This window comes from Vipera berus (assembly GCF_964194415.1).
Source record: "Vipera berus genome assembly, chromosome: 2".
Taxonomy (NCBI): Eukaryota; Metazoa; Chordata; class Lepidosauria; order Squamata; family Viperidae; genus Vipera; species Vipera berus.
Window position 1 is genome coordinate 18,902,762 of NC_138203.1, and position 12,457 is coordinate 18,915,218.

Below are 12,457 nucleotides of genomic sequence, written 5' to 3' on the forward strand. Positions count from 1 at the left end.
GTTTAGAAATGTTTCAAATTCTGATTTCAAATACAATAAAATTTGGAGAAGTCAAATCAAAATAAAAATGTTTTGAGGTAACTCTTTATCTCCACTCTTTAAAATACTCTGATTCTATTCATGATAATTTTAACTAAAAAGCCAAATTATCTAAGAAAGGGATGAGAAAGTTTCCCAATTGCTTATATAGATTATAATATAACTATATCTAAAATCATATAGAGAAATAAAGTAACTTGTATATACATTTAAAATCTTTAGTGATGACATCTGAATAGAATTTCAGTTGGATAAAAGTGCATGGGCAATTAAAAAGGATAAATTGAATATACAGGGAGAATTAAGTTATGGAATGGCATTAAAATCAAAAGGTTGACAATAGAAAAAAGGTGCAAATATACAGATGCTTGCATGCCCAAACCATCTTTCAACATGAGTCAGAAAAGTTTTAGAAAAGTTGTAGAATTTGTAATGATTGGTAATAATACAATCAACACATTTAATATTTGGGCTGAATAATACCACAAGCAAATATTACTTGTGACTGGATACTATTTGACTTAAATGCAATAGATAGATAGATAGATAGATAGATAGATAGATAGATAGATAGATAGATAGATAGATAGATAGATAGATAGATAGATAGACAGACAGACAGACAGACAGACAGACAATATTATGCATTACGTAAAAAAGGTAACAAAAACTGTTCTATTTAACAAGAAAAATGGGCAGTCATGGTTTGTTGCAATTGAAGCAGACACTGGAGGATAAAGTCATAGGCTTAAATGATTATACAAATGAAAGCAAAGTCCTAAAAGTGTCTACCATAAACATATTTTGAATGTGGCTGAATCAGAAGTAGCCTATAATACAAAATTGTCTCGACAGGTTATAAAACAAAACATGACTGTGTGGCAAAAACAGCATATTGGAATTTAAGAAAAAAAGTATGATACAATTGCTAGAAAAAATGCTCTGAAAGATCATTTACAAATTGTACGGCACTTTCACATTCACACAGATTAAGATTAAGAACCCAATTTGCCAGTTCAGGTAGTTCTCAATTTATGACGACAATTGAGCCCAAAATTTTTGTTGCTAATTGAGATATTTGTTAAGTGAATTTTGCCCTACTTTATGACCTTTCTTGACACAGTTGTTAAGTAAATTACTCCAGTTAGTAACAGGGTTGTTAAGTGAATCTGGCTTCCTCACTTTGCTTGTCAGGGGATCACATGATCCCAGGACACTACAACAGTCATAAATGCGAGGCAGTTGCCTAACGTCTGAATTTGGATCATGTAACCATGGGGATGCAGTTGTAAGTGTGAAAAATGGTCATAAATGCTGTTGTAACTTTGAACGGTCACTAAATGAACTGTAAGTTGAAAACTGTAAGTTGAAAACTACCTATAGTTGAAAAAACCCAAGTTTTACTTATAGATGTGGCAGTTGCAAATAATAGTAAAGTGGCTCAAAGGTAGCTGGAAATGAATGTAAAATATCATGACTTAAAAAGTGAAACAGAAATCATGGAGTAAACCAGCATTTTTTTTCCTAATAATCATTAGAATCTTAGGTGCTTTAATAATAAAATTATCAAAATAGCTGGAAAAAATAGAATTGTTCAAATTTACACCATGTATCTTACAAAAAACAGCTCCATTTGGAAGCACATACAAATTACAACATTTCCTGGACAATTCGTAAAAAACTCCCTTTTTACGAGCCTGTAATTCCCTTATGTCAACTCTACAACAAGTCTGGCTGAAGCCATGTTGCTTGTTTTAGGTTGGCACAATTAAGGGAGGGGTGGTAGAGTATTTTTGCTAGTCTAAATAATTCTGGCTCCCGTGGGAACCAAGGTCATTCTATCAGTTAGCTTGGAGGGCTGGGCATTTTGTTAGAAAGTCTTGCCAAATCTTTCTGTTGGGGAATTTAGCTGTTTACATAGCTCTGGGGTGGGAAGTTTGACTTTGTACTGTAATAGTGTAACTCTTTGGAGGGAATTTCAGACTTGGTTTCACTTTGACCGTGCCGATATTTTTTTAACCAATAAACATGTTCTTTGAGGAAACCTCTAGCCTCGGAGTTCTGATTTTGTTGGTCTTAGCATTGGAACCATGACACCTTAATTCGGAACAATTCATAGACTTTTGAATAAAATTTAAATTGATTCTAAACTGCCATCATTTGCAGAGTGATCTTCAAAAGACAATTAATCATCAATGAAGTTTGAAAGAAACATGGTGCCATTTTTATTATACCAAACATTGAAACTTCATTTGAAGGTTTTTAAAATAATCATTTCCTACCCATTAACCTTTCTCCTCGAGAGACTTCAATATTGTTTTCTATGCAGTTTTTTGTTTGTTTGTTTGTTTGTTTTTGGTTTTTTAAATTTCTTCTCAGCAGTTTTCTGAGTAAGCAGCTTTACTTCTCCAGGTCTTGTTGCAAGCATACCCTATGACCGTGGTGGCGAACCTATGGCACGTGTGCCACAGGTGGCACACAGAGCCCTCTCTGTGGGCACGCGCACCGTCGCCCCAGTCCTAGGCCTTCAGCTGGGTTTTATAAAACGTTTTCGCTTTAGGCCTCCACTGCCGTGTGCAAAAAAAGAGAGGTTTAATCAATCAATCAATTTCAACTGCTCGCAGGGGGGAAAAAAGGACCTTGCAAAGTTGGAATTGATTGATTGGACTTTTTAGTCCCACCCAGTCTGCCGTTACCATCGCAGCCACACCCACCCAATTGGCCACGCCCACCCAATGGGCCATCCCCACCTGGCACCTGACGATACATAAATGGGTTTTGGGTTGCAGTCTGAGCACTCGGTCTCTAAAAGGTTTGCCATCACTGCCCTATGACCCATGTTCCGCCATAAAGTTACAGAGGTCAAAACTTATTTTTCCAGTAATGTACATTATCATAGCTCTCCTGCTCCATAAAAGCAGGTAGAAAAAAATAGTATATTGAAGAAAAATAGTGCTAGAATTACCACTTAGTAAATATTTGGGTAAATTTGCCCATGCTCAATTAATGAATCAGCTTTGCATTCCTTTTCCAAATCTGTTCAGTTAACATAGGAAATACTTCTTTTGACACTTAAAATATCATGAGAGAATTTTGGATTGCAGAGAAGGAGAGAGAATACTTGCTTTCTTCTCCCAATGATCCAGGTTTAACTGCTTAGCTCAAGTCTATAAAAAGACTGCATGCTATTTTCTGCTCTGAATATAAGAATGCATAAGAATTTTGAGGAATCTGTACTAAATAAGGGAAAAAATAAAGCTCTGGCGTATTTATGCAGAAAGGCCTTGGATTCAAAAAGTTCATTCTTCTGCATTGTGTTTAATGGGGATGCTCAACCAAATCCTATCATATTGGGATTGGACAAGGTGAAAAGGGGCACAGGGAATCAATGAAGTTGGGGCGGAAGAAGAAGGATTTCTCAATATATAATTGGAGAGAGAGTTTGGAGTCGTGGTTAAGCCACGAGGCTGGAGGCCCTGTGTTCTAGTCCAGCCTTAGGCACAAAATGCACCCTTAGACTCAAAATTTAGACCTAGGAAGATAGAAATAGCAATCCACTTCCAAACTTTTGCCTGGAAAACTGCACGGACAAGTTCAGGCAGTTTCAGCAGAATTTAACACTCATTATGATATCTTACTTTTTTGGGAAGAATTCAATGAGTAAGAAGGCCAATATCAGCTAAAGAACTGGTGTTTTTTATAATAATAATAATAATAATAATAATAATAATAATAATAATAATAATAATAATAATAATAATAATAATAATAATAATAATAATAATAGATATTGGTGGATAGGAAATTCCTGGGAATTAGGAATTCAAAAAGTCCTCCACTTCCTTATAATCTATACATATTTATACCGAAGAGCCTTCTGGAGTGATTGTATCTTGACCTAGTCCATGGACTGCATCCTTTATATATTATTGATATATCAGGATACTTTGGTGTAAAAGCTTCTAGATCCCAACAATGACATTAAATAATAATAATAATAATAATAATAATAATAATAATAATAATAATAATAATAATAATAATAATAATAATAATAATAATAATAATAAGTTGGAAGGGACCTTGGAGGTCATCTAGTCCAACCCCCTGCTACGGCAGGAAACCCTATACCATTTCAGACAAATGGCTGTCCAGTCTCTTCTTAAAAACTTCCAGTGTTGGAGCATTCACCACTTCTGGAAGCAGGTTGTTCCACTGGTTAGTTGTTCTAACTGTCAGGAAGTTTCTCCTTAGTTCTAGGTTGCTTCTCTCCTTGACTAGTTTCCATCCATTGCTTCTTGTCCTGCTTTCAGGTGCTTTGGAGAATTAAAGATTATAGGCTATGTATCCCAAATAAAATCTGGAGGTATCGCAACCATTCCATACCTGACTCAAATGTAACTATTTTAGATTTTTTAAAAATTTAAAAATGGAAAATGTCCAACAAATCCCCAATCTAGCATCATCTTTATTTACAAAAATCCCTCTAGATTTCTTGTTGGTCCGAAGTATTTGGTACAAAACAAAAATAATGTGAAATGCTGCCTCCAAATATAAAATTAAATTGGAGGAGTGTAAAAAGCAATCTTGGAAGAGATGGTTAGAGATGTGATAGGGAGAAATCCATTTAATACTTCTGTCAAATGAATAGCTGTAGACAGTGTGCAGAAAATCTATGAAAAGGAAATAAGCCCCCTTTATAGCTGTTTTGTGAGAACTCCATAAACCTGCTCCCTCAAAATTCCAAATATAGGTAGTCCTTCATCTAGGACCATTCATTTAGTAATTGTTCAAAGTTATAATGGTTCTGAAAAAACTGACCTACAATAAGTCTTCATGCTTATGACAATTGTGGCTTTCCCGTGGTAACATGATCAGAATTAGGGCACTTGGCGACCAGCATGTATTTACAATGGTTGCAGTGTCTCAGCATCACATGATCACAATTTGCAACCTTCCAAACTAGCTTCTGACAAGCAAAGACAATGGTGGAAGTTGGATTCACTTAATGACTGCATGATTTATTTACAATCGTGGCAAAAAAGATATAAAATTGGATGGGACTCACTTAACAACTGTCTCACTTAGCAGTGGAAGTGCCGATCACAACTGTAATTGTAAGTTGAGGACTCCCTGTATAAAAAGGTAGAGGATCCCAAACTTACACCATATCACTAGCTCATATTTTATATCCACCAAGTGTTTTCATATATAAAGTTGGCTTTAGCATTTCAGATAGCTGCCTTCCGCAGATATTGGCATAAATAGTAAGACTTTCTCCAACACTTTTGCAATGTCATGTTGTTTCGATAAAGGATGGAGTGGGTGTTGTTTCTTACCATGGATTTTAATATGTGGTAAAGCCTTATCAAGTGGTAAAGCTTCCCCACATTAATCATTCAGGTAAGCTTGTAGTCTCTATTCATTATCCTTCTTTATATATACTTTCAAAAAAAATTGTAACGGAGCAAGATCTGTTTTCAAGAAAAAGTGCAAGCTGCAACAGCCTCCCCTTCAAATCTTAGGGCAGGAAAAGATTTATTCCCTATTCAGGATGGTAAACCCACAAAGAAATGTAGATCTGTTTTATATACACCTACGCAAAATTGCGGTATTTCGCTTCATATAGGTAAAGAGAATAAAAACAAACAAAAACTCCAGAAACAACACAGGAAGTTAGGTAGAACAATTTTTGGGTTCAGCATCTCATAACCATCCTCTGATGTTTGAAATGAGAAATGGGGGTGGGAGAGAGAAAAATCCAAAAAAATAGGTGTTTTTGAAACAAATCAAGATACTAAATCCACCCATAATTTTTAAGAATCAATTTTCAAAATGAAATCTTTATAATGTTATTGAAAAGTAATATCTCAATGGAGCTTTTTAATTTGATGATGTCCCCAGATTCTCTAATATTTCCTGCCAGAGCTCCTTGCAACCAGGTACATATTTTCCACACATTTTTGAAGTGTGGAAAAGCTCAAAAACTTAAATGTTGACTATTCACAGTTCAAAGTATAAGGTTTTCTTTTGTTTGCTTTAGGTTGGTCTGTGGTTTAAAGACAGTGAAGATGTAGCCATACCAGAAAGTCCTACAGAGCCTTTACCTTTTAACCATCAGAAGCATCTCATAGAAGTAAGTATAAATATTCAGAGGCCATAATCCAAGGGAAAAGGGTAAGGCTGCCATGTTTAATGAATTTCAAACACTTGTCTGCTACATTCCAACAATTCTGAAGTAACCAGTGGATCCTAGTTGTAGTTTATTTATTTATTTTTAAATGTATTTCCATTCTAAGGCACAGTTGATTATTTGCTTGATTTTCAAATCAGAACACAATTCATTGTCCACTTCTGATTATTCAGAAATTTCTACTTTTCAACGCTGTTCCTATATCCATGGAGTTATTTCCAGGTCTTAAAAGAGAAAGCTAAAAAAATGATGGTTGGGATGAGAGAGGGGGTTAAATATTTTTTATCAATGGGGAAGGAGACCAGATTTTAGAATTAACAATTTTATGGGGATTTTTCCATGCATCTAGATTGACCATGCAATAATACATATACATTTTCATGCTGAACCACAGCCTGTCTTATAATTTCTCAAACATTGTCAACTGAGAAAGAGATTTCTGTTTATCTGCCTTATTCTCAGGCTGTGTGGTTATTTCTTTGTAATTCCTCTCCATTGTATTTCAGAGCTGATACTATTTCCTGTTATAAGTATTGTCTGTGTTACGAGTCTCCCTGATTATCCACTCTTCCTAGTCTGAAACAGTTCAAAGAGAGGAATTCTATGAGCATTAAAAATGTCCTACTGGTAAGGCCAAGGCCCATCTCAAGTCAACATTTGTCCCTCACGGTGACTAAGCCAATGCCTGGAAGCAGGAATAGAGCCATAACCTTTTTTCACTCACTGTGATTGGATCATTTTCCTCAAATATGGTGACCAGAGGTTGCACAGTATTCCACCACTCTACTCATAGATCTGTATGAGTCTGTTAAAAGGTTGGCAATGTTATTTTCAATCCCTTTTGCCTTGTAAAAGTTCATCCACAAACTTGGCCAAGAGTATACTATTTTCATCATTCTTTGCAGCAATAATTTCTACATGCATTTTTTTCTTCAATCCCACCTCTTTCACTTCATAATTCTACTCAAGCATCATTTTTCATACTTCCCACACTTATTCTGAACCTTGCAGTATAATTCTTTTCACACTGCTTCAAGCATATTCAATATTTTTTCCATAGTTCTATTTCCTATTCATTCTGTTAAGAGATTAATGTATTGTATGATAAGGTTTTATACAGGACTCATACTTTTCTTCTTGCAGAGAAAGTGCCAATGTTCACTCAAATTTCTTTTCTTACTTTTCTTCCACTTTTTCTCAAGCTCACTCTTACCATTACGAAAGATAGTCTGTTCAACATTCAAGACCCTTCATCAGGCTTTTGTCCTTCACATTTTTCCTAACAATCAAGTCAAATTAATCATACTTTTAGATTCCTTCCTTTACCATGAACGCATGTGAACAGATGTGCTTAAACTGTATATTCAAAAGAAACAGACATTTCTCTAGATAGATATTCACCTATCAATCACTATTCTGATTCATTCGTCGGTTTCTGAATGACCAGTAACTGTTTCTATATTGTCTCCTCTTGTTTCCATTCCTCTGTTCATTCCACAGAGTAACACTTTTCTTCCAATTATACTCATTCATGATGTTATATAGATTTTCTTGGTTCTTTCATTATTTATCGCTTTGAATGCAATGACCTCCTGTCTCTCAAAAGTAATTCTGAATGGCTTACCATTGAACAGAAGTTTAAAAATGAAGTAAAACAAAAACACAACCATCACCGTAAAATAAAAACAGAATAACAAAATAACCGATTAAATGAATAACTGAAGCTCACCTTTGTATAGTCCAGGGGTAGGCCACCTTGGCTCTTTGATGACTCGTGGACTTCAACTCCCAGAATTCCTGAGCCAGCCATGCTGAGGGGAAAGGGAGAGGTTTCCATGCTGAGCCATGCCTGCTCAGGAATTCTGGGAGTTGAAGTCCACGAGTCATAAAAGAGCCAAGGTTGCCTACCCCTGGTATAGTCCTTCAAAAAACCTTTCATTTTTGAGATCTAGAGTGTTAAGATGTAACTATCCTTTATCTGTGGATTCTTATTTTCATACATGTCCACATCAATGTAGAGGTCATAGGTTCGTTGTTTTAACATGCATTTTAGACCTTTCATTCATAATTAAATCACTTCCTTGCATTTATACTTCACTACCTTCCATTCCAAAATCAGGCCACCTTCTTTCAGATCTTATTGCAGATCTCCTTTTCCTGCTTTTACAAACAGAGAACCTTCCTTCCTTCTTTCCTCCCCCCCCCCTTTTTTTATTTTAGTTCCCTTCCTTTGCTTTCCCTGATTAATTCATCTTTTTACCACTCTGTTTTTCATGCCAGTTTGCAGCTTTCCACGTGTTATGGTCATCATTAGATGAGCCTATATATGATGTCCTCTGTGGTCAATCAAAACTTTCATGTAACAATGTTTATTATCACAGTAAAGGTCTAGATTAGGTTCCCAACCTTAGCCATATACGTGCTGAATTGTTGTGATTAAACAAAATATCCAATACAATACGTCCATTAATAGAACTGTTTCTTTTTGCAGTTTTTGTTCACTTTATTTGCTGATCCTGAAAAAGACCCTCCTCAACTGAACTACACTAAGATGCTACTATACTTTGCCTCTCACCCTGATGCTGTAAATGGTGTCTATCGAGCCCTTAGTGTCGCAACAGGGACTCATATTCAAAGGAAGAGGGAGAAACACGTTTCTCTTCCTCAAATGGTAAAAAAAATGATAGTAAAAATTGTATCTTGATTTGGTTGGTGACAAAAATATATTTGTTCCATAAAGCCAACCTCTTTTGATCTCTCATTATATGTGCTGCCCAGAGCTTCTGCAAAAAAGGCCAGAAGCGTGTGCAATATATAGAATAAATAGAATCAGAATAAATACCTTTGGAACAGATAATAGTAAGCAGGGCTTTTTTTCTCATAGAACGCTCAGAACGGAGTTCCGGCACCTTTTTTGGGTGGAACCTTGTAGGGTAGGCAAGGCGGGTTGTATGAGTTCCGGAACCTTTTTTGTTTCCAAAAAAGGCACTGATAATAAGAATGCAGTGCTTGGTAGTCAGGCTTTCTGTCCATTGCTTATGTTGACTGTTTGTGTTCAATTCTCTGTTGCAGCTAGCTTTCATGCCTAAGGTGGGGCTAGAATTCACAGTCTCCTGGTTTCTAGCCTGGCATCTAGACCATCGTCAAGAAACATTGCAAAGCTTAATTCAGCAAAGCACACTAAATAGGCATCTTGGCAATATTACAAAATTGCAGGCAAGAATACAACACTAGTTAAACTGACTGAAAAACAGTGGAATGTTTACAGTAGTGTAGCAAGATTCCTGCAACTTACTAGAGTTTGCAAAGCTTTCGTGCACACAGAGAAACATCCAGGACTTTCACCCTGCTAAAAATAATGGTTGGAGGTTGTTCAGAATTCTGAATTTGGGTTTCATCTCCTTGTAGATGACAGTGGAAGCTCACAGTTTGAAATCCCTTTTTATGTATTGAATAATAGAAACAGACACAAGAACCTGAGAAGGAATGATCTTTATTCAGAAAAAAACTGCAACATTCTGGCTGGCTTTACTGTATGTGTTCAAAGCTGGTACTCTTTCTGAGAGTCACATACCTTGCATCTGGTCACTAGGAAACTATCTACCCCCCCAAAATAACAACTTATGGCAATGATGGCAAACCTTTTAGAGACCGAGTGCCCAAACTGCAACCCAAAACCCACTTATTTATCGCTGGGTGCCAGGTGGGCGTGGCCCACTGGGTGGGTGTGGCTGTGGTGGTCATGGAAGATTGGATGGGTGTGGCCAAGGTAGGTGTGGTCACCTCAGTGTTGCTCGTGGTGAGGGAGACCTGTGGGGGGGTGGGCAGGGTTGGGGGAGATCCAGGGGGTCTCTGGTAGGTGTGGTGGTAGGCAGGAGGCTCATCCTGTGAGGTGAGGCGAGGCAGGGTGGGGGTGCCATTGCCAGGGGGCAAGGCAAGAGCTGGGGTGGCTACTGCCTGACACCATCGGCCCTCACACACAGAAGCCAGCGAGCGCATGGGGGCCAACGGTGTCCGTCAGTAGCCACAGCCTGCCGGCCCATCAACTGGCGCACTCTGGGGCTACGCAGCCCATCGCCAGCAGTACAGAGAAGCTGCCTCCGAGATGGATGGTCAGCCGACAGCTGAGGAGACGAGGCAGTGGGTCGTGCCTGGGAAAAGGAGAGCATGCGAGGCCAGGAGGGACGGGATGGGGGAGGAGGGAAACCAGCCATGGTGGGATGCATCTGGCCACGTGGGACCTTGGCAAGTTAGCAGGTGGCTGGTTGAAGAGGGACAGTTGCCACCTCTGAGGCATGGCACGGGTGCCCACAGAGCATGCCATAGGTTCGCCACCACTCCCTTATGGTATCTTTGGCTTGTTTTTCTCAGTTTATAACATCTGCTGAGCAGCTCATAACCACTGCTGCTCATGATGAACAGGCAGAGGAGGAGGCTGGTGAAGAAGGGGAGGAAGAAGAAGAGGAAGAGAAGGAAGAGAAGGAGAAAGAAGATGAAGCCCTGTCTATCAGCAATGACGGATACATCTCTCTGGCTACACTTCTCCATGTATTCCAGTATGAAACAAACAAAGCTTTTGACAATCACAGATTTAGTACTCATCTGACAGAAGAGGACAATTATGAGGTTGGTTAATTAGCTCATACCTCCATTAATTACATTCATATAGTTCTTTTATCTCATTGTTTGTGGCAAGCAATGTCTCACTGACGTTTAAAGAAATGGGCTATGTTGGACTGGCAGTTGTATTGTTTCTGAAATAGGATTAGATTAGGGCTCTTAAGGGACGCGGTGGCTCAGTGGGTTAGGACACTGAGCTTGTCGATCAGAAGATCGGCAGTTTGGCGGGTCGAATCCTGAGTGCCGCGTAGCAGAGTGAGCGCCTGTTATTCGTCCCAGCTTCTGCCAACCTAGCAATTCGAAAGCACGTAAAAATGCAAGTATAAAAATAGGGATCACTACGGTGGGAAGGTAACAGCGTTCCGTGCGCCTTTGGCGTCTAGTCATGCCGGCCACATGACCACGGAGACGTCCTCGGACAAGCGCTGGCTCTTCGGCTTTGAAACGGAGATGAGCACCGGCCCCTAGAGTCGGAAACGACTAGCACGCATGTGCGGGGGAACCTTCACCTTTACCTTTAGGGCTCTTAAACCTGCAGGCAAGAAAAATAAGTGTATGCACACATGGAGAGACTGTATGATTCAGTATTAGAGCTAGGCAGAGTGAAGTAGATGTAGAGGATGAGACTGTCAGTTTCTTTATTTATTTTGACCCAATTGGAATATTAGCAAAGCCATTCTGTTCAGTCAACAATGATCTAACCAAACCTTAAGCAAGGCATGGTAAGAGTTTTGTTGAGAGTTTTACTTCTAAAGGGAAAAAAAATTCAGAGCTGTAAGAAATAAATTATGTTTCACATTTTCATGCTCTGTTTCTCCAAGGATATCTTAGGAACTCTTGATCATGATATATTACATTTGCAATTCTAAAGCCTTTACTTGATAATAGCTTTTATTGAATGATACCTGGCATGCTTTGTTGTGTAATGCTTCTAGGAAAATGGATATCTGATTTACAGGACTAATAGAAAGATTGTAGTGTTTTGTGCTACAGGTAAGGATTTGCAAGTCTTCAAATGTGCTCTCCTATCAGATTTTCTAAGTAACAATTAGGACTTGTGGCAACATCAGTGCTGGTCAGAAAAGTCATACCTTTTACTACTTCAGTATTAATTTTCAAGATATAAAACTGAAAAAGAGACATTATTAGGACACTTCACCCCAGGACAAGTCTGCCTTCTATAGCAGTATTTCTGTATATTGCTTTTGGTTTTTTCAGTTGGTTCATTTACTAATAAAGTAAGCTTTCTTCGTTCTTTTTAAAGCATTTCATTAAGGTGTACAAGGATCTTGGCTCTGAAGAGCTGCAGCCCATCAAAATTGAACTCCTTTTGAAGCACCCCTTCATTCAAGACTTAATTAATAACTACGAGGGGTACAAACTTCCTGTAAGTATGCTTCTTCTTTTGAAGTAGACAGTATCTAGGTTACTAGTAGCAGCACCTAGTAGCAGTAGTAGTTATTGATGGTAGCAGTAGTAGTGCTAAGAACAGTAGCAAGTAGGGGCCTACACTACATACCAGGGCTCTCGCTATGGGTAGGAGAGGCACTGAGGGCATGACTAGCCTAGGTCAGGGGTAGGCAACCTTGGCTCTTTTATGACTCG

General features: G+C 38.3%; 1 protein-coding gene across 1 annotated transcript in view; it reads left to right on the forward strand.

Annotated features, from left to right (window-relative positions):
• The window catches only part of LOC308661452 (sperm flagellar protein 2-like), a gene marked incomplete at its 5' end in the record, with an annotated part of 28,081 nt that overhangs the window by 8,993 nt on the left and 6,631 nt on the right, over window positions 1–12,457 (forward strand). The window contains 4 exons of the mRNA XM_081316384.1: window positions 6,083–6,175; window positions 8,724–8,903; window positions 10,604–10,858; window positions 12,117–12,239. Coding sequence (XP_081172510.1) covers window positions 6,083–6,175; window positions 8,724–8,903; window positions 10,604–10,858; window positions 12,117–12,239 — 651 coding nt within the window. The remainder of the gene's footprint in view (window positions 1–6,082; window positions 6,176–8,723; window positions 8,904–10,603; window positions 10,859–12,116; window positions 12,240–12,457) is intronic.